The 21,769-nt window shown below is 42.0% G+C and overlaps 1 protein-coding gene across 2 annotated transcripts; it reads right to left on the bottom strand.

Annotated features, from left to right (window-relative positions):
• Window positions 1–6,087: 6,087 nt before the first annotated feature.
• On the bottom strand, window positions 6,088–14,415 carry LOC136687504 (zinc finger protein 135-like). 2 transcript variants are annotated; one of them, XM_066661962.1, is made up of 2 exons: window positions 14,279–14,415; window positions 6,088–8,733 (listed from the first exon to the last, which is right to left on the bottom strand). In XM_066661962.1, exon 2 carries the CDS (start codon window positions 8,647–8,649, stop codon window positions 7,357–7,359), a length of 1,293 nt encoding a protein of 430 aa, XP_066518059.1. In that variant the 5' UTR covers window positions 8,650–8,733; window positions 14,279–14,415; the 3' UTR covers window positions 6,088–7,356. The 2 variants fall into 2 exon arrangements, with proteins under 2 accessions (XP_066518059.1, XP_066518060.1); XM_066661963.1 differs by lacking the exon at window positions 14,279–14,415 and adding an exon at window positions 12,186–12,623.
• Window positions 14,416–21,769: the final 7,354 nt, after the last annotated feature.

Raw genomic sequence — 21,769 nt, 5'->3', positions numbered from 1 at the left:
AAATGACTACTACTACTAAAAAATAATAATGTTCTTCTTATTATTATTATTCATATTTGAAAAGTAATAAAAATCACATTTTAACCTCTGTATCTTTACTTTCTGCCTCTGTCTTTGTCCACAGTGAAACAGATCCTCTTCTGTGTGAGAAAGCTGGTGTGACACAACACTGCTGTAGTTAATAAAACTGGTCTCACACTGTGATAGATCTCTCTGGAGTGAGGACACTGCTGTATTCTGAGGTTTACCTGTCGAGAACATTTCCCCCTTACTCTGAACTGTGACACTCTCTCTCTCTCCTCTCCTCTGTGAATGTAAATAGAGTCGCTGAAGAGTATTCAGTCGCCAGCATTCTGTACAAGTCATACAGTTTCTCTCCGGTGTGAATGCGCTGGTGTCAGGTGAGATGATGCCGCTGAGTAAAACTCTTCCCACACGAAGAAGAGTGATACGGATTCTGAAACTGTTTTATTTCTAATTCTCTGTGTGAAACAGCAGACTTGTGTGTGTGTGTTTCAAATAACAGCATATCAACACCTTCCAATCAACTCCTTCTGTCTAAAGACCACAGAGAGGAGACAACCGAGACCAACTGAATAGTGGGGGTGCATAGAGTGCATTGTAAAAGGTGAAAGACATGCAAAAGAGAATAAAACAAATGGCTTGGAGTCATGCTGAGAAGAGAATGCATTAGAATGAAATTGATGTGCAAAGAAAGCAAATGGAATGTGTAAAAAGTAACAATGGTAACTTGGCTCATAGCCCTATAAGGTAAAGAAATGAGAGCTATGGTAATCAGAGGTAGAGAGCCACAGGTATAAAGATGTAGTTCGTTATGCGGGTCGGAGAGAGAGGAAATGGTGCTACGCGTAGCATTCTCTCTCCATTAAATAACTTGTTCTCTCATTTGATGCCGACTCAGAGACTCAGCTTTCTTATTTCTGTCATAATTTTCCACCACAATTTGGTGTAGTCGGCAGGATGAGCAACCAAAATCCCACTAAGTCACTAAATCAAGTCAGAGAACAAGATGGGATATCAATTAATAAAAATATTATATTTTAACCTAAAGATTCACACTGCGGCTACTTTTTAGTCAGATGAGCCAGGGTTATGGCACTGATAGTGTAACATATGTCCCACTGTGGGTAAAATATTTCAGATTCCCGAGTACTGGGAACCTCAGTGTGAAATATTTAAATACGTTTACAGGGTGAAACAACCACCCTTGAGGTGCCCACGTGCGGTGATTAAACACTGTGTAAAAGAAATAATAAATAAAACTAGAGATCTGCATTTCCAGGAGGAAACGCGAGATGTTGCGCCGCTGAAACCCCCGTCCCCCAATCCGTGTCTTTCCCGCTTAAAGCGAGGCCGTCTATACGGTAAACACGTGGGACCCTAGGTGACGCTATGGTGAAGGAGTTTACTGCTAAGCTGTTGGTAGTGGGATGTTAAGAGAGCACTCTCCCACAGCAGTGTACATTGGACTTTATGGAGCTCCGTAGGCCGTGAATGAAAAACGATACATTTTGAATTCCACCTTTAAAAACAATTCCACCTTAAGAAACCCAGAATTGTTCTGAGATGTCCACATTTAAAAATGACCACTGTAAATATAGTTAAAAAGTTGAAAACAGCCAGTATGTTTTGAACAAGGTATTTTCCTTGGGTGTGGGTATCCACCTTAAGAAACTCTGGCTAATTAAGATATCCACCTTAAAAATGACCTTTAAAGTCTTAGAGACTCCCTATATATTTCTGTGTCCTTCACACCTCTCCCCCTCCATCTCTCCCTCTGCCCCCCCCCCCCCCCCCAACTCTCTCTCACACGCACGCTCACAGAACACAACTGACAGGCTCACGATTCAATGAATTTCGACCAGGGGGGGGACCCTCCAAAAGATCACCCGTAGCTCGAAAACTTTTCCAGGTCCAAAAATGAACAAAACATACTTGTGAGTGATCTTTTGGTTTATTAGTCATCTGGTCATCATAAAGTTTGAAGAGGACCACTCAGTGTCATTCTGGGGGTCACTGAAATGTGTTCTGCTTAGCCTTCTGGCTATCAGATATAGGTATGTGTGTGTGTTTGTGTGTGAGTGTGTGTGTGTGTGTGTGGGGGGGGGGGTGTAGTCTTTCAGCACGCACAATCTGTGGAATGAAGGTCCCGTCTTCTCCTTTTATATAAAAGAGAATGGAGAGTCAGAGTCTTAATTTTTCATTTCTTGATCTGGATCCATCCTCCACTACACATTCATCACTAAAATCAAAACACTGCAAAGTAACCTATGGACCTTATTCACTTTGTAAATATTGGTTGTTTGTTGACTGGTTATTTGGGAGTTGTCTGTGTTGTCTGTTTGGTGGCTCTGTGTGTGGGTTTTGGGGGGGAGGGGGAGTATTGTGAATTACTTTATGTGGTGTTTCTCTTTGTATACCTAAACAATATATTCATATTCTGCTTTTAATTGTTTTGTGGATGTTTATGCCTCAGTAGACTTCTATAAAATACGTCATTCTTAGTAGCCTCCATCCATACAACTTGTACACAGTCCCACGTGATACCCTCCCTCATAAAATCTTTGTAGCAGACACAGGGAGAACACACCACACTCCTCACAGACAGTCACCCGGAGGAAACCCACGCAGACACAGGGAGAACACACCACACTCCTCACAGACAGTCACCCGGAGGAAACCCACGCAGACACAGGGAGAACACACCACACTCCTCACAGACAGTCACCCGGAGGAAACCCACGCAGACACAGGGAGAACACACCACACTCCTCACAGACAGTCACCCGGAGGAAACCCACGCAGACACAGGGAGAACACACCACACTCCTCACAGACAGTCACCCGGAGGAAACCCACACAGACACAGGGAGAACACACCACACTCCTCACAGACTTTCACCCGGAGGAAACCCACACAGACACAGGGAGAACACACCACACTCCTCACAGACAGTCACCCGGAGGAAACCCACGCAGACACAGAGAGAACACACCATAATCCTCACAGACAGTCACCCGGAGGAAACCCACGCAGACACAGGGAGAACACACCACACTCCTCACAGACAGTCACCCGGAGGAAACCCACGCAGACACAGGGAGAACACACCACACTCCTCACAGACAGTCACCCGGAGGAAACCCACGCAGACACAGGGAGAACACACCACACTCCTCACAGACAGTCACCCGTAGGAAACCCACGCAGACACAGGGAGAACACACCACACTCCTCACAGACAGTCACCCGGAGGAAACCCACGCAGACACAGGGAGAACACACCACACTCCTCACAGACAGTCACCCGGAGGAAACCCACACAGACACAGGGAGAACACACCACACTCCTCACAGACTTTCACCCGGAGGAAACCCACACAGACACAGGGAGAACACACCACACTCCTCACAGACAGTCACCCGGAGGAAACCCACGCAGACACAGGGAGAACACACCACACTCCTCACAGACAGTCACCCGGAGGAAACCCACGCAGACACAGGGAGAACACACCACACTCCTCACAGACAGTCACCCGGAGGAAACCCACGCAGACACAGGGAGAACACACCACACTCCTCACAGACAGTCACCCGGAGGAAACCCACGCAGACACAGGGAGAACACACCACACTCCTCACAGACAGTCACCCGGAGGAAACCCACGCAGACACAGGGAGAACACACCACACTCCTCACAGACAGTCACCCGGAGGAAACCCACGCAGACACAGGGAGAACACACCACACTCCTCACAGACAGTCACCCGGAGGAAACCCACACAGACACAGGGAGAACACACCACACTCCTCACAGACTTTCACCCGGAGGAAACCCACACAGACACAGGGAGAACACACCACACTCCTCACAGACAGTCACCCGGAGGAAACCCACGCAGACACAGGGAGAACACACCACACTCCTCACAGACAGTCACCCGGAGGAAACCCACGCAGACACAGGGAGAACACACCACACTCCTCACAGACAGTCACCCGGAGGAAACCCACGCAGACACAGGGAGAACACACCACACTCCTCACAGACAGTCAGCCGGAGGAAACCCACGCAGACACAGGGAGAACACACCACACTCCTCACAGACAGTCACTGGGAGCGGGACTTGAACCCACAACCTCCAGGACTGCATGTGACTGTGTGACTGCAACACTACCTGCTGCACCATCGTGACACCCACAAAATAGTTTTCTTCCTTGATTTATTTAAATTTAACCTTACATAACTAGGAAATTTAATTACACATTGCAAACATAAACTTTCATGGCACCAACTTTGGGAAAGCCTGTCCTCGAAGGGGTGGAACAAGGGCACATTATGTGTTCTCTCTTCAAAGAGCATCGGAGGGGGGAACTCCACAAGTTTTTCAATTACAAAGAGGATGTTGTATTTATCCCATTGTGGGGGCATCTATAGTGCACTATACAACACCATCTCCACGGATGAGGCTTCTATTAGGAAAGTTACCCGTATCCTCTCTGATGTAGATACACCCTGTGCAAACCATTGTCTCTGCTGGAAAACGCACTGCCAGGGAGATGCACAACAGAGGACACCTAATGATGCACGCTTGTTTGTTGAAAGGCAACCCTATGAGGGAACTTCTTAAGATCCAATATAGAATTTTGTTGCTCTAGAGGCACATCATCATAATTTACTGCAAGAAAACATGAAACATGAGACAAAACATGAATGTATAGAACATGAATGTATGATTTGATTGTTTACACTTTGTTTAATATCAGTATCTTTCCATCCCTCTCTCTCTGTCTTTTTGTCTCTCTCATTACAACCTAATTTACAAGTTTTGTTTTTGTAGCGGGTGATTTATTTAGCAATAATTTATTCCATAAGTTGTACCACGTCCATAGCGTGAGAGACGCCTGTGTGTGCAGTGATGCACATTTGATATAAATCTGCATGTTTTCAGACAAAGGAGGGTCTAGAGATTTCATCTCACTATATGTCTGTGTTGACACAACGTTTTAAAGGCATACTGCCTCAGTAATACAATGTCCATCCTTTAACAATGTTAATATAGCTGCCAGTAATGTGTATCATGCCCATAGTATGGGAGTCTACACATTACATGTGCAGGGATGCTTGTTTGGCATAACATTTGCTAAAATTATGAATATTTATAATGAAAAATATTGAAATGCATGTATACTTCTGTAGTCTTATCATTCTGTATACTCCCCTTGTCCTTGTCCTTCATTAAGCTTAAGTGAAAGTAAAGCAGCTTAAACTCTGATGAAGAAACAACCTGGCATTCACTACATACTTTGAATATCTAGGTTTTCCCTATTTAACTGTACAGAAAGACTGTATTTGGGCGGCACGGTGGCGCAGCAGGTAGTGTCGCAGTCACACAGCTCCAGGGACCTGGAGGCTGACTGTCTGTGAGGAGTGTGGTTAGGATAATGCCCAAGAGAATAAGACAAATGTAACATTTCCACGGTATGGAAGTCATGTTCATATGTTGCCATCTATTGGCGACAGCATGCAATTACTGCACCATTTAAGGTGGAACAGAAAATCCAAATAAGAAGCTGGTGAACAAGAATCCAACTTTGTAGATTTTTTCCTGTATTTCCCCTAGTCCCTGACATGTAAATAAACTTATGAACATGTCTCATTGATGGAGCATCGGCTGGTGTTATTACAATGTAGAAACACACCTGGCAACCGTTGTGGCCCATGAGGCGACTAATACGCGCAATGACTACAATTCAGATATCTGAAAATGTCTTTTTAACTAGACCAATTTGAATTTGAGATATCTTTAATACTACTTCAGGATTTATACTCATCAGATGACGAATACGCTGACGTCATTAACGATTTCTTAAAAGACATTTTGTCTTTTCAAAACTAGTCAAAATATAACTCTAGATATCTTAAATTACTGTTCACGCCAGTCAAGATTGTAAAGGCAGATATCTTAAACTGTCATTCTGACTAGTCAAAAACTGTATAGGACAAAATGGTTTGACATGTTTGGGCCAATAAAAATACAGTCTCTTATTCGTGGTGAAAAGTGTATATTTATTTTACACAGCTGTGCATTAACCAATAAAACTGATTATATGATGATGCCTGCTGCTGTTTATTTAATGAATCCTTGTAAGGTCTTGTTTGCCATGATCTTTGACTTGTGAACATGCCACATTGTGATTTTCAACGTTCAAATCCATCTGGTTCTTCACTGAATATATATATTTTTAATAATATCATTCTGATTAATATTCTCTTTAATGCTTATGTCACATTACACTGTTATTATTTGTAAAAGAGAAGCATCAGTGTCTGGCTCAAGAACTCAATATAAGAAAGTTGCTTAATGCATTGAGAATTAAGAAAATGCCAATGCTGGAATAAGCCAGAAGTACGATGCCTTATGAAGTTCACAACCACCAATAACCCGTTAAAGTACCCGCTGTTGTTCTTGATCCACCCAAAATGAAGAGGATGCATCAGTTCACAGTTCATCAACAAGAACAAACTCAAAGTCCCATCATTCACTGCAGCGTCACAAATCTGCTCTTGCGAGGAGTGTGTGCTGATTTTTGTATGAACGAACCAAGAGTGTGATGACCCTGTTCAAACTGGTCCACCATGAGAAAGGGACGCAGACAGTACACGCTGCATTCCGTGGAGTGAGCCAGGGAACACCACAGCACCCAAAACGTCAGACTATGACTAAAAATGACCTGCTTGGACACCAGGCAAACTCACACTAACAGTGTCTTATCTAGTCAGAGGAGCTGAGGGCACTGATACAGTTTATTACAGAAGTAGTACACAGGCTGTCACTCCTGTCTCCTGAGTGCACAGATTACATTTTAGAATGGTTCTAATGCTCATTTGAAGATGAATTGAACTGCACAGATTAATGTCTGGATATCATCTGTGAGAGCGATTCATCGTTTGTTTTATCAGCTCCACCGAACCACACAGAGCACTTTATAGATCTACGATTACAGACTGTAGTTCTCCTGTTGCTCTGCATACCTTGTTTGCCCCTTGTTTGACCAATGGTTAGGAATCCCAGAACACTGCTGTAGTTAATAAAACTGGTCTCACACTGTGATAGATCGCTCTGGAGTGAGGACCCTGCTGTATTCTGATGTTTACCTGTCGAGAACAGTTCCCCCTCACTCTGAACTGTGGTACTCTCTCTCCCTTCTCTCCTCTGTGAATGTAAATAGAGTCGCTGAAGAGTATTCAGTCACCAGCATCCTGTACAGTTTCTCTCCTGCGTGAATGCGCTGGTGTTGAATCACTCAACAGAAACTGTCCCCACACTCAGAGCATTGACATGAGTTCTGTAGTGTTGGAGTGGGCTGGAGTTGGATCAGTCGGTGGTGTCGAGTAACACGGATCCCACACCAACAGCAGTGACACGGTCTCCGTCTTGCGTGAACACTGGTGCTGAATGAGACCCCTCCGCCGAGTAAAACTGCTTCCACATCCTGAGCACTGAAACGGTTTCTCCCCTGTGTGAACACGCTGGTGCTGCTGGAGAACCCACTTTTCTCTAAAGCCCTTCCCACACTCGGAGCAGAGAAACGGCTTCTTACCGGTGTGAATGCGCTTGTGTCTGGTGAGATTGTTCTGCTGAGTGAAGCTCATCCCACACACAGAGCAGAGATACGGTTTCTCTCCTGTGTGAATGAGCTGGTGTTGTTTAAGAGTGCTCTGCTGCCGAAAACCACTTCCACACTCCGAGCAGACGTACGGTTTCTCTCCTGTGTGAATGTGCTGGTGCTGCTGAAGAGACTTCTTCTGACTGAACGTCATCTCACACACAGAGCAGTGATAGGGTTTCTCCCCTGTGTGAACGCGCTGGTGTCGGATGAGACAACTGTGTAGAGTGAATCCGCTTCCGCACTCCGAACAGCGAAAGGGTTTCTCCCCGGTGTGAATGAACTGGTGTTTTTGAAAAGACTTCTGTCGACTGAAACTGCTTCCACATTCTGAGCAGTGATACGGCTTCTCTCCGGTGTGAACGCGCTGGTGTTGGATCAGACAATCCATCTGAGTAAAACTCTTCGCACACAAAGAGCAGTGATACGGTTTCTCTCCTGTGTGAACGCGCTGGTGTCGGATCAGACCCATCTTTTGAGTAAAACCCCTTCCACATTCCGAACACTGATGCGGTTTCTCCCCCGTGTGAACGCGCTGATGGTCTTGGAGAGTACACTTCTGTCTGAAGCTCATGCCACATTCTGAACAGCGAAACGGTTTCTCTCCTGTGTGAATGCGCTGGTGTGAATTGAGAGCACTCCGCTGGGTAAAACAACTTCCACATTCTGAGCACTGATACGGCTTCTCCCCTGTGTGAATGCGCTGGTGCTGTTGGAGGACAGACTTCTGTCTAAAACCCTTCCCACACTCTGAGCAGCGATGGGGTTTCTCTCCGGTGTGAGTGGAAACATGTCGTCGTAAAAGTTTATTGCTAGCGAAATTCTTTCCACATTCAGAGCAGCTGTGATTTTTCCCCTTTTCTTTATTTGTCTGTGATTTTCTGTGAGATGCCGTAGTTGGGAGAATACCACAGGGTGTTTTCAGAGTCTTGGAGCTTCTTCTGGAGGCCATGGTTTCATTTTAAATGTTCTTTTTAGTTTGTGGAGGTAAATTTAAAATCTATTTTCTGAACACAATCTGGACACAAGAAGAACCCTAGAAAAAAGCAGAATAAAGAAATTTAAAACTCAAATATGACAGGCCAAAGTACTCAATAGGTTTTAAAACCAGATTAAATATAAATTTATATATAAATATACACATGGGGCGGCACTGTGGTGCAGCAGGTAGTCACACAGCTCCAGAGGCCTGGAGGTTGTGGGTTCAATTCCTGCTCCGGGTGACTGAGGGGTGTGGTGTGTTCTAGCTGTGTCTGCGTGGGTTTCCTCCGGGTGACTGTCTGTGAGGAGTGTGGTGTGTTCTCCCTGTGTCTGTGTGGGTTTCCTCCGGGTGACTGTCTGTGAGGAGTGTGGTGTGTTCTCTCTGTGTCTGCGTGGGTTTCCTCCGGGTGACTGTCTGTGAAGAGTGTGGTGTAGTCTTTTAGTTAGTCGGCAGAGTAGTGTAGATAGCTGCTGACAATCCAGAGCCGGGACCAGGCCGCAGACAGACAGGCTAAACCGACCGTCTGCGAACTGTCTTGAGGCGTCACCCAGGTTCAACTGTATTGAGACTGTGTCTTTCCCCCGAACTAAATGTAAAAGTAGAAAAACAAAATCAGCCTGTTTCAGCAACCTAATCAATATTAAATCATACACAACACCTAGCAGCAACACCTCAGAACTAAAATTTGGGTTACTCAACATAAGATCGCTAAACTCAAAAGCACTCATCGTAAATGATATTATAAGTGATCACAAATTCAATGTTTTCTGTCTCACGGAAACGTGGGTTAAACCAAATGAATATTTAGCACTAAATGAAGCCACCCCCCTAGGCTATAATTATGCACATAGCCCAAGAATATCAGGCAAAGGAGGTGGAGTATGTGTAATTTACCAAAATACCCTAGAAATTAGTCTTAAACAATGTGACACCTTTTCTTCTTTTGAGGTTCTCTCCACTATTATTACAAATCCGGTCACAAAAAAGGACGCATTTTTATTATGCAACATTTACAGACCACCAGGGCCTTACTTAGAATTTCTGAAAGAATTCAGCGATTTTGCTACAAACCTAGCGGTGTGCAATCATAAAGTTATAATTGTAGGAGATTTCAATATCCATTTCGAGAAGGAAAGTGACCCACTAAAAAAGGCATTTACCTCAATCTTAGACTCTATTGGTATTACTCAAAATGTAACAGGGCCTACACACTACTGCAGCCACACTTTAGACTTAGTTCTGACACTAGGTCTTAACATTGACAAAATTAATATCTTACCGCAATCCTCAGCAATCTCCGATCATTACTTAATTTCATATGAGCTACGTTTTAGCCATAATATATGTAAGAACCCTCGCTATTCTACAAGGCGTATAATAAAACCATCTACCGCCCTACAATTTATAGAAAACCTACCAGAACTATCGACCCCAGTTCCAACTCCATCAGACCCAATGGACCTAGATGTACTAACTGACTACCTAGAAAATACCTGTCGATCTACTTTAGAAAAGGTAGCACCACTTAAACATAAAAGTATAAGACAGAAAAAGCTCGCACCATGGTATAACGATAAGACCCGTACTTTAAAACAAACATTACGAAAACTAGAGCGGAAATGGCGATCAACCAAGCTTGAAGTGTTTCATTCTGCCTGGAAGGACAGCCTTATAGAGTATAGAAATGCCCTCACTAAAGCTCGCTCAGCATATCTGGCCTCGCTGATCTCCAATAATAAAAATAATCCGAGAGCACTGTTTAGTGTGTTTTCTAGAATTACAAAAAATCAAGCAGGTTCTGAACAACTAATTCCAGCAACTCTCACCAGTAAAGATTTTATGGACTTTTTTAATAATAAAATTGAGAATATTAGACAACAAACTCTAGCCACAGGATCAAATCCATCCTGGCTGCCACCTGATGTGAATGAAATAAAACATAATATAACTGTAAAAGAAAGACTTGAAACCTTTTACCCACTCCCACAATTAGAACTAGAGAAGATTATCACCTCCGCAAACTGTACAACTTGCACACTTGACGCAATTCCCACAAAGTTGCTCAAAGAAGTACTACCAGCTATTATTGATCCTCTTTTAACTATAGTAAACTCATCGCTTAGTCTGGGCCATGTACCCAAAGCTTTTAAACTAGCAGTTATTAAACCTATGATCAAGAAACCAAATCTTGATGCTAGTACACTGTCTAATTACAGGCCTATTTCTAATTTGCCATTTCTGTCTAAGATCTTAGAAAGAGCTGTGGCCCAACAACTTAGTTCATATCTACATAAGAATCATATATATGAAAAATTCCAATCTGGATTCAGGCAACATCATAGTACAGAGACAGCTCTAGTCAAGATAACAAATGATCTTCTTCTTGCCTCTGATCAAGGCCACGTATCCCTGTTGGTGCTTCTTGACCTAAGCGCAGCCTTCGATACAATAGACCACAATATTCTCATAGAAAGGTTAGAAAACATGGTTGGAATCACAGGGACAGCCCTATTATGGTTCAAATCTTACTTAACGGAACGTTATCAATTCGTAAAAGTAAACAATCTAAATTCAAATTATTCTAAAGTAAGATTTGGAATTCCACAAGGCTCTATTTTAGGACCATTATTATTTACATTATACATGTTCGCAATATTGCTAAGATTAGAAATGCCTTATCCCTCCAGGACGCAGAAACATTAGTACATGCCTTTATTACTTCAAGGCTTGACTACTGTAACGCACTACTGTCAGGATGCACCAGCAGCAATTTAAGAAAACTTCAACTAGTTCAAAATGCTGCAGCTAGGGTCCTCACTAAAACTAGAACATTTGAACATATCAGCCCAGTTTTATCATCACTTCATTGGCTGCCTGTTAAATTCCGCATTGACTACAAAATTTTGTTATTAACATATAAAGCTCTACATGGGCTTGCTCCTGAATATCTTCAAGATACAATTTCCTATTATGAGCCTCCACGTTCACTCAGATCACAGAATACTGGATTTTTAAATGTTCCCAGAATTCAGAAGGCCTCAGCTGGGGGAAGAGCCTTTTCTTATAAAGCCCCCCAACTCTGGAATGATCTTCCAAAAAATGTTCGGGACTCAGACACAGTCGCAATCTTCAAATGTAGGCTAAAAACTCATTTGTTTAGTTTATCATTTGGTAGCTAATGCTCCCCCATAGATAAAGGCGGCAGATCCGGGGGGTCCATGGACACAGGGAATTATAGTATACTGAGACGCTGGTGCTGTCGTCCCGCCGCTTCTCGCGATCACTCAGGTTTGTTGACGGTGGAGCGGAGGGATGCCAGTGTTTCAGGATGCTCCCGTGTCTGTGTGTCCTTCTGGTTCTCTCCTTTTAGTTAATGCTGTCATAGTCAGATCTGCCGGAGTCATTAGCCACACTCTGGAAATTTTCATATTTTCTACTTTACAAACACAAAACAGTTCAAAACTAATTCCATCCCTTTACATCTTTCCGAGTAAACGACTGCCCACCTGTCTGTCTGGACACTGATGGATGACTGTCGAGATCCTCCTCCACGCTTCAGACCAGCTGCCCACGCTCCAGCAACCATCAAGTGCCTTGAAGCTGTCCCTACACTGAAGTTCTCATGGACTACTAACTATCATCACCAGTAGATTGACCAGAGGAGGATGGGTCACCCCTTGTGAGCCTTGGTTCCTCCCAAGGTTTCTTCCTCAGCTGGGGGAGTTTTTCCTTGCCACTGTCGCCCCTGGCTTGCTCACTTGAGGGTTTTACATTTGTCTTTACATTTCATGTCAAATCTTGTCTTACTGGAATTCTGTGAAGCTGCTTTGTGACAACATCAGTTGTGAAAAGCGCTATATAAATAAATTTGATTTGATTTGATTTGATTTGGTGTGTTCTCCCTGTGTCTGCGTGGGTTTCCTCCGGGTGACTGTCTGTGAGGAGTGTGGTGTGTTCTCCCTGTGTCTGCGTGGGTTTCCTCCGGGTGACTGTCTGTGAGGAGTGTGGTGTGTTCTCTCTGTGTCTGCGTGGGTTTCCTCTGGGTGACCGACTGTGAGGAGTGTGGTGTGTTCTCCCTGTGTCTGTGTGGGTTTCCTCCGGGTGACTGTCTGTGAGGAGTGTAGTGTGTTCTCCCTGTGTCTGTGTGGGTTTCCTCCGGGTGACTGTCTGTGAGGAGTGTGGTGTGTTCTCTCTGTGTCTGTGTGGGTTTCCTCCGGGTGACAGTCTGTGAGGAGTGTGGTGTGTTCTCCCTGTGTCTGCGTGAGTTTCCTCCGGGTGACTGTCTGTGAGGAGTGTGGTGTGTTCTCCCTGTGTCTGCGTGGGTTTCCTCCGGGTGACTGTCTGTGAGGAGTGTGGTGTGTTCTCTCTGTGTCTGCGTGAGTTTCCTCTGGGTGACTGTCTGTGAGGAGTGTGGTGTGTTCTCCCTGTGTCTGCGTGGGTTTCCTCCGGGTGACTGTCTGTGAGGAGTGTGGTGTGTTCTCTCTGTGTCTGCGTGGGTTTCCTCCGGGTGACTGTCTGTGAGGAGTGTGGTGTGTTCTTCCTGTGTCTGTGTGTTTCCTCCGGGTGACTGTCTGTGAGGAGTGTGGTGTGTTCTTCCTGTGTCTGTGTGGGTTTCCTCCGGGTGCTCCCGTTTCCTCCCACAGTCCAAAAACACACGTTGGTAGGTGGATTGGCGACTCAAAAAAGTGTCTGTAGGTGGGTGAGTGTGTGTGTTGCCCTGTGAAGGACTGTTGCCCCCTACTGGGTGTATTCCTGCCTTGCGCCAAATGATTCCAGGTAGGCTGTGGATCCACCCTGAACTGGATAAGCGCTTACAGATAATGAATGAACAAAAATAAGCCAGATGTAAACACTGAGAAAAATGTCAATGACCAAAGCAAAGTCAAAAACAAGAGAGAAACAACACTAGAAAAATATCCCAGCTTTAACCCTGGCACATAGAGGGTCAAAAATACAAAAACAAAACATTAGTTCATTAATCGTAATCGTGATACAATGTAGAATTAATCATGATATTAATTTGTGGTCATTATCACCCAGCACTAGTGTATGTATGTATACATATATATATATATATATATATATATATATACACATGTATTGTGTGCATTATTTATTACTGTTTAATAATGAATAAAGTATCTGATAGTATATATAGCTATATTACTATTACTTCTGTCTGTAATTAAATTACCGTATGATAACATTAAATATAACCGCAAACATGGGTCTCATTAAAGTTGTTACTAAGCACAAAAGACCGAGGGCTCCACAGAACCACCGCCGAATGTTTCAATACGGTACTCTGCCTCAAACGGTGTTTGCTAAAAAAGCCCCATCGCGTTTTAAATCCAACAGAACATCGCCAAGATGAGCGTGAATCCACGAACGTCCTGATTAACTTCATTCATAAGAAATACACCGAGAATACCGACGTCTGTGAGGAATAATCGCTGTAAAAACACGTTAATCAAAGCTAATGTTGTGAGCCACGTCTGGTCTGTTCTCGGTGGTTTCCAGAGGAACGTCCTCGGACTCGGCGGTGAAAACCGCGGCAGAACAATTCGGATTAATTCGGAAATGTAGAAAACGGCGTTACCTTTGACCGTAGAGATGTAAGCCTCGTGTGAAAGAGAATTGAAGAATAAAGTTTGCCGATTCTCCACATGTAGTGGAGTAAACCGCGTTCTATCTCTGACACCCTACACCCTACATAGTGCGCACTACATAGTGCACACTACATAGTGCACTTAAAGCACTGAATCCGGCTACCTCCTTTCTAGTGTGACTTACCTCCTCCCCGTGTTACACGGTGCAACGACAGATGCTCTATTCTACGGAGCCCCTAAAGGGACTGGGGGAAATTAAAAAAAACACTATTGATTACACGATAGTTTTGTGTTCCCTCGCAAATACTTTGTGGGCTCCGTAGTACTGTGCTTGCTGTTGATTATGTGCTTGCTGTGTGTCAGGTGAACTATGGAGCAGCTCGTTGAGTTTTACTTTGACCTTGGACTGAAATATAAAGACACAGCATCTCTTCTGAGCAGAAAACATGGATATGTTACTGGGGAGCGCCAACTGAAACGTTTGATGCTGTGTTGTTAACTGCTATGAAAAGAGGATGAGAGAATTTAAAGTGCAAGCGCATGGACAAAGGTCACGTGAACAATGAGTCACGAAGACAATTGTGTATCATAAAACATTTGCAAATGAGCGCAATGCATTTTGCGAGGGAACGCAAAATCAATAGTGTTTTTTTATTTTTCCCCCAGTCCCTTTAGGGGCTCCGTACTATTCTCCATACAACAGTGATTTTAAAGCTGTAATTTTAGGTTAAAGACTTATAGTGCGCCCCTACACCCTGTGTGGTCCCGCGTGTTTTGGCAGGTAGAAGTGAGAGAGTAAATCAATGAACCATTGTTATTTCACATTAAAAAGAAGTGTCTGAGTCTGGAGGAAACAGAAGAAGCTCTTCCCTCTGAATGTGAGCAGTGGCACACAGCTTTAAAGGCTGAAATGGTATGTTTTATAATTGGTTTTGGAAATTATAGTACACATATTTAACAGTGTGTTCTTTGTAGAAATTATTATTATTCATTCATTGTCTGTAACCCTTGTCCAGTTCAGTGCAGCAGTGGGTTCGGAGCTTACCCAGAATCACTGGGCGCAAGGCGGGAACACACCCTGGAGGGGGCGCCAGTCCTTCACTGGGCAACACACACACACTTTTGGACTGTGTGAGGAAACCAGAAGAAACCCACGCAGACACAGGGAGACACACGAGGAGACAGTCACCTCCAGGACCCTGGAGCTGTGTGACTGCGACACTACCTGCTGCGCCACTGTGACACCCATTATTATTATTACTATTATTATTATTTATTAATACCAGCTTAAACAGTTTGAATAAAACACATTTCAATTAATGTAACAATGTAACAACAACTTATTTACTCAGGGTAAAGGCTGAAAGGGTCAAAAGCGTAAACCTAGCACTGGTGGGTTACAATAATTAACGCTGAGTTGGTTCCTACTCTTGATCCAGTTCTAAACCCAGTCTGTTTCTTTTAATCCCAGTATTTTTAGAGTGTTATGACATGCCAGAAGCAGGCAGCTAATTGGTTTTGTGGATAAAAGTAATCCAGTAATTTGTTAAGTAATTAAATGTAAGGACATTTGAATGTTTATGGCTAATTGTATCATTTGTTAGATACCTTTTTGGACGTGTATCTTCATCTTAAAAATATCTTCATGTATCTTAAAGGTATATCTAGCTATTGGGTTATTGTGTAGTGCAGTTAACATTGTGTAGCAGTAGTACAAGTACTAGTTTACATGATGTAAATTGCTAATTACATTAAGTACATTTTCTGTCATGTTAATAATGCTTGTATAGACAGGTCAGAGATGCTGCAGGATAGTAAACAGAATCAAATTACCACATATTTAATAGAACAATGTTGTGTTCAGCTGCCAACATCACTGAAGATCCGCTAGCAGAACTCTCTCGTGATGACCTCAGAGATCTGTTACCAGGTCCTGAAAACTTTTTCAGAAGGAAAGCTGTATGGCGTGTGACTCATCAAGAGGAGGTAGTACCTGAGTCAGTTATGGGCTTGTGCTGATAACACATCATGTGATCCTCTTTGTATGAATATTTTTTGAAAAATAAACCTATTGTTGAAAATTTGTACAATGCACCAAAGTGGCTTAGAAAAGAATATATAAATAACATTTTTGTTTGCTTCTTGTTTTATAGGGACAGCAGAGGTCCAGTCCTGGCACTTTAGAGTCCACAGGTACAGAGCCCAGTACTTTGTGTTCCAGTGGCCCCAGTCCTTCCATCACTCCTAAATGAAGTCCCTCCAAAGTCTTGAAGATGCCTGGCCTTGAGTATGTGCTCTGTACTGACTCTGAGTTGGAGCAAGTAAGAAAGCATTACTTTGAAAAGCACCTAATTGGAAAAGAACAAGAATGCTTCCTCTCTAAAGGACTCTGCTGTCGACTCATTGGGAATACAGTGACCAACATGATCTCTGTTCTGCGAGCTACAGCCAAAGACTTTACTTACCCATCAAAACATGGTGTAATTGCAGTGGCCAAACGTTTGGTGGAGTATTATCCAATGTTGCGTGACCAGTCTATCTTGTGTAAACATGAGTGGGTGAGTAGTGCTATGTTTAACACAGTAATGCATCAATAACTGCTTTTAAAAGACATAGTATTAGTACATGCTTTGAAGAAATTACAGACACCAAAATGTAATGTGTTTGCATGTGTGTCTGGAGGTAATACAGCTCAGGTTTATTTGTCACATGTTCATTGTCAGACACTGGCAGTGAAATGTTTCCCCGCTGTGTACCAAGGTAGAACGTTGAATGTGACTGTTGATGTTGAGCACTGTAAATCAGGTGTTAGCTGGTATCGGTGCATTTATATGAGACTTAAATTGGGAAATCTGAAATATGTTTTTGCAGGAAACAGTTATAGACTGCTGATGAAAAGACTGCAGAATGTGAGAACCCATCAGAAGTCCTGTTTATCTGAAAATGCTTCGCCTGGTACTGGATTGAAGTCTAAAGGTCCAATAAAGGTTTGACAACTAGAATTTGGATCTGGATCCAGGGACAGTCCATGCAGTATGTCAAATGAAGACTACGATGAAGATTCCAGTGGCTCCACTGTGCTCCTTGACAAGTCTTCATTCAGATCCAGCACTTCAGAAAGCAGTGAGCAGGATGAAACATGCAAGTACCTTGTCTTCTTTAATAATGGAAATGTTTATCATATAATCATTTAATCTACATTAAAAGTCAGAAAACCCAGGCTCGACACTACAGGACACTCCAGGAAATGTACAAGACCAAACAAACAAATAAGAGTGCTGTGGTTCAGCTCCTTGACTTGGAGTTTCAGTCTCGAAGGGCATTTATTAATTCGGATGTCATGAAGGAACCAGACAAAGCCACCAAAATCTTCTCAGCAAACCCAAGTTTCAAGGAGATTGATCATGTAATTTGTTCACATTCACTAATAGGTGATGGCTTCTAATCCATTTGTTGTATTTGTTACGTGGTCCAGTCATTTTCAACCCAATGATGAAAAGCAGGTACAAGTTCTGTTTTATTCTGCCTTTCCTAGCCACTATCAAATGCCCTCTCTTAGCCTTTAAGTGTAACAGGTCAACAAGGTCACCTGCTCGTTATATTAGGGGTGTGCGATATTAAGTAAATTTAATATGTACCACATTTAGTGCTTATTAGATCTACATAATTAATAAAAATTGGTAACAAAATCGTGAGTAACAGTTTGTGTGAGTAAACTGATACAAATGTTTTTTAAAGTAATTTTGTTTACTTGTAAATGCTAAAGTAATGTAAAGTATACTTTATTGTATTTTAAAAGCAGTGTACATAGGTATCTACATTTATACATTTTGTGAACAGTTACCTCACTTTAGACTGCCCCTTTTTTTCTAAAAGTTTAACTTTTTCCTTAAACGGCGACACAGTTTGTGACAATTGTGATCTTATTTTAGGCCAAAAATAATGAACAAATGACAATGGAAAATCTTCATCTCTAGTTCTCTAAAACATGTGGTCATGGAATATGTGTTTGTTTACAGGTCATGGATGAGTTGCGGAGGATTCTGCAACCTGTCAATCACAACTCCACCACAGAACTGAAGGAAAGATGAAAGCGTTCTGTTCAAAAGTGCAGTTCTATGGAGTCATGAAAAAGGTCATAAAAACAAATGAAGGCAAAATTCTATCTTCTATTGCTTCTTTTGAGAAGCAGATTTGGCTTATGATGACTTAATTGGAGTATGAAGTGCATTCTTTTGAGTCTCTGATTACTTGCAATATATTCTTACCAAGGCATGTAGATGAGAGTAATAGACTTATATTAATTATTTATATCTTATTGTTGTGCAAGTAAACTTACATTTTTACAAACTTAAATCATGTTTAAAATGCTTACTTTGCACATTTTCTTACTAGTTTTAAGACATTTAAATGTAAAGTAAAGGCAGATATTAATGTTTATTTTAAGAAATCTCACCAAGAAAAATGTGCTTACCCCATTGGCAGATTTTTTTTTTTTTTTTTTTTTTTTGCTTAATATAAGCATTTACATCTCATTTTTGATATATTCTTTCTAATTTTTTTACATGGATTTTTTTGCAGTGAATGTATTGAGAGGATATTCACACTGATACACAGAATAATATCACCTTAATCCATATGTGTTCACAGTAAAGCACACAGGTCTCTTCAAGCAGCAAAGTTAATGCCATTAAGGGAGACAAATTTGTTATTTTTTTAGTCAGTGAATTCTTCACGACTGCTCAGTTTATTTAACATGGGCTGAGACATGGGGCAGTTCTCCTGTAAATGCTGCTACTGGTGTGACCCCATTCAGGTGTTTCTAGGGTTTAAATTTCAGAGCGAAGAAGATCCAGTGAACAAGGTGAATATGAAATAGATTGTTTGTGTCATACTGTCACAGTAAGCTGGGCCGACTGACGGATGTGGATGCACACGCTAATAACACAGACTTTATTAACAAGAAATTAACAAAACAAACTCGAGGGCAAACACGAAGCGAGGGAAGAACAAGACTAGGAACGAGAACCAGAAACAACATGAATAGGGATATTAACAAATCGAGCAACTGGAAAACACAACGAGAACAACATGGATAGAAACAGTACAAAGAACAAATGAACGACCACAGGAAGTGAGGGAAGGGGACTTAAATACAAAACACAGACGAGACGCACCTGAGACAAATAACGAGGGTGACGAACAAGGAGGCGGAACAAAGGCGGGACTAGAACAACAACAAAACAAAGCCATGTGCTGAGAAAACAGACCAGACGGGACGAGGGCGTGACACATACTAAATTGTTTAATTTTTTAAACAATCATTATTGATATTTTGAATCATGAAATTTATTAAAGTGTGTCTCGATCTGAATTCGACTACATTCCCACACATAAATAAAAACCGATCCAGAGAATATTCAGTCTGAATCATTGAGTATCTTTGTGTTTGCTCTGTGCTTGTAATAAATCAGTGGTTACTGTGAGCCGTTGTTTTGTTTGAATTGTATTTAACTTAAGATTACATACTTTTTTTTGACTAACACACTCCAACTCAGAAATTCAGGGCTCATTGTTAAAAGAGAGTGTGACAGTGGTAGTATACATTTTGTGCAGTTGTCCATGTTCTCTCATCTTATAAATATATTTCCAAACATGACTTAAAGGCAGCATGATTCACTGGCATATGGTGTACCATTCTTTAGTCATTCATTCATTAATTGTCTCTAACCACTTATCCGGTTCAGGGTCACAGTGGGTCTGACACCCAGTGAGCAAATCAAAGGCAAAAGTGGCAAGGAAACCAAAGCTAACAGGTGGGACACATCCCTCTCTCCAAGGCATCCTTGGAGTCTCTACAGGTAGTGGAGGCCTTTAGTAAAGGTGAAGGTAAAAAGCTGAATCAATCCCATCACGGATCCTAGAATCAATGCATGAAGATGACAGATGCCACAAATCTTTGGAGCTGTGTTCAAGGAAAATGCTTTCTTTTTTTATTTGGATCATTTACATTCTCAGAAAACTACAATTATCACTTTGTTATTTCCCACTGATAAGTTTAAAATAAAACTTGCTGAATCCTTGCAACTATTCTAATTATTTGAATGTTAAACACAAAGGTGTATAAGTGCATCTCTGTTTTCTGATTCATGTACAAGGTATTTCGGTAGATAACGCCTACACCACATTATTCCCCATATAACCTCAGGCTATGTGTGTACTTATAACCTACTGCAGTGGCTTCATTTAAACTGAAAAATTCTTTAGGTATAATCCAAGTTTCGCTAAGACATACAAGGAATATCTGTTTTCTGCTTACTTTCATTAACAATGACAGTTTTAGAATTAAATGATCTTATAATAAGCAGATGATGTTTTAGATCAGAGGTGCTGCTATTGGAAACAGAATGTGATAGTTTGATATTATTTAAGTTGTTAGGACAAACATTTTTTTCTAAGATAAGAGGAGGAAACCCACACGGACACAGGGAGAACACACCAAACTCCTCACAGACTGTCACCCGGAGGAAACCCACGCAGACACAGGGAGAACACACCACACTCCTCACAGACATTCACCTGATGCGGGACTCAAACCCACAAACCCCAGGTCTCCTAGAGCTGTGACTGAGACACTACATGCTGCATCACCTTGCCACCCTATAAACCAATACTGAAAAACAGACATTTTTAATAGGTATTGTCATTGTTTTACAACCTAATTCCTATCAGTTGTTTCACAGGAGATGGTTCACTGAGTAATGGAACATCTGGTTCCTATCACTACTGTTGTGATTGCTTCTGATTCTGTATAATGTGCCATTATTTCTATAAAAAGGAAACATTACACAACTAAAATAACTACCCACTAAAAGAACGAACAGAGCAGAGATTTTAGTATAGTATTTGTTTCTTCTGGAGAATATTTAATGTGATTTGATGGAATTATGCAGAAATACAGTCTTAATTTTACTGGGTTCTTTGACTTATGTCTTGTAATATAAGTACAATGAACTGTGATGCTAGGATTATTTTTATTTTAGAGGTTAATAAAAGTTGAAGATCAGTGGTGGATATTTGGAAAAGTAGATTAAGACACAAATCACTTTGTAATTATTAATACCCCACAGGTTCCAGATGAACAAGTATGTCCATCTGCTTCTGCTGCAGAATGAAGTGTGGAATGACAAGATACCAGTACACACAAAAGATAGTGTTCTTGGAAAATATTCCCTGCAATAACCTGAAGTGCCCCACCTGACTTCAGTGTAAATGCACGGCCTTCAGGGCACTGAACAAGTCAGGCGAGATAAATCTTTTAAAGTTTCCTACTAGCATTCATTGCCTGTACCCTGTACGTGCACTAATACCTATGGTAGGACATTCTGCTGCTAGCACTCGTGACATTGCAGTATGGTATGTTTTTAAAAAGCTGACAACAATGAATCAAACACCATTGGCCTCATTCAGGAAACTATTGT

The sequence above is a fragment of the Hoplias malabaricus genome, chromosome 2 (genome assembly GCF_029633855.1).
Source record: "Hoplias malabaricus isolate fHopMal1 chromosome 2, fHopMal1.hap1, whole genome shotgun sequence".
Taxonomy (NCBI): domain Eukaryota; kingdom Metazoa; phylum Chordata; class Actinopteri; order Characiformes; family Erythrinidae; genus Hoplias; species Hoplias malabaricus.
Note: the sequence above shows the minus strand (reverse complement) of the source record. Positions and strands in the feature narration are given on the sequence as shown.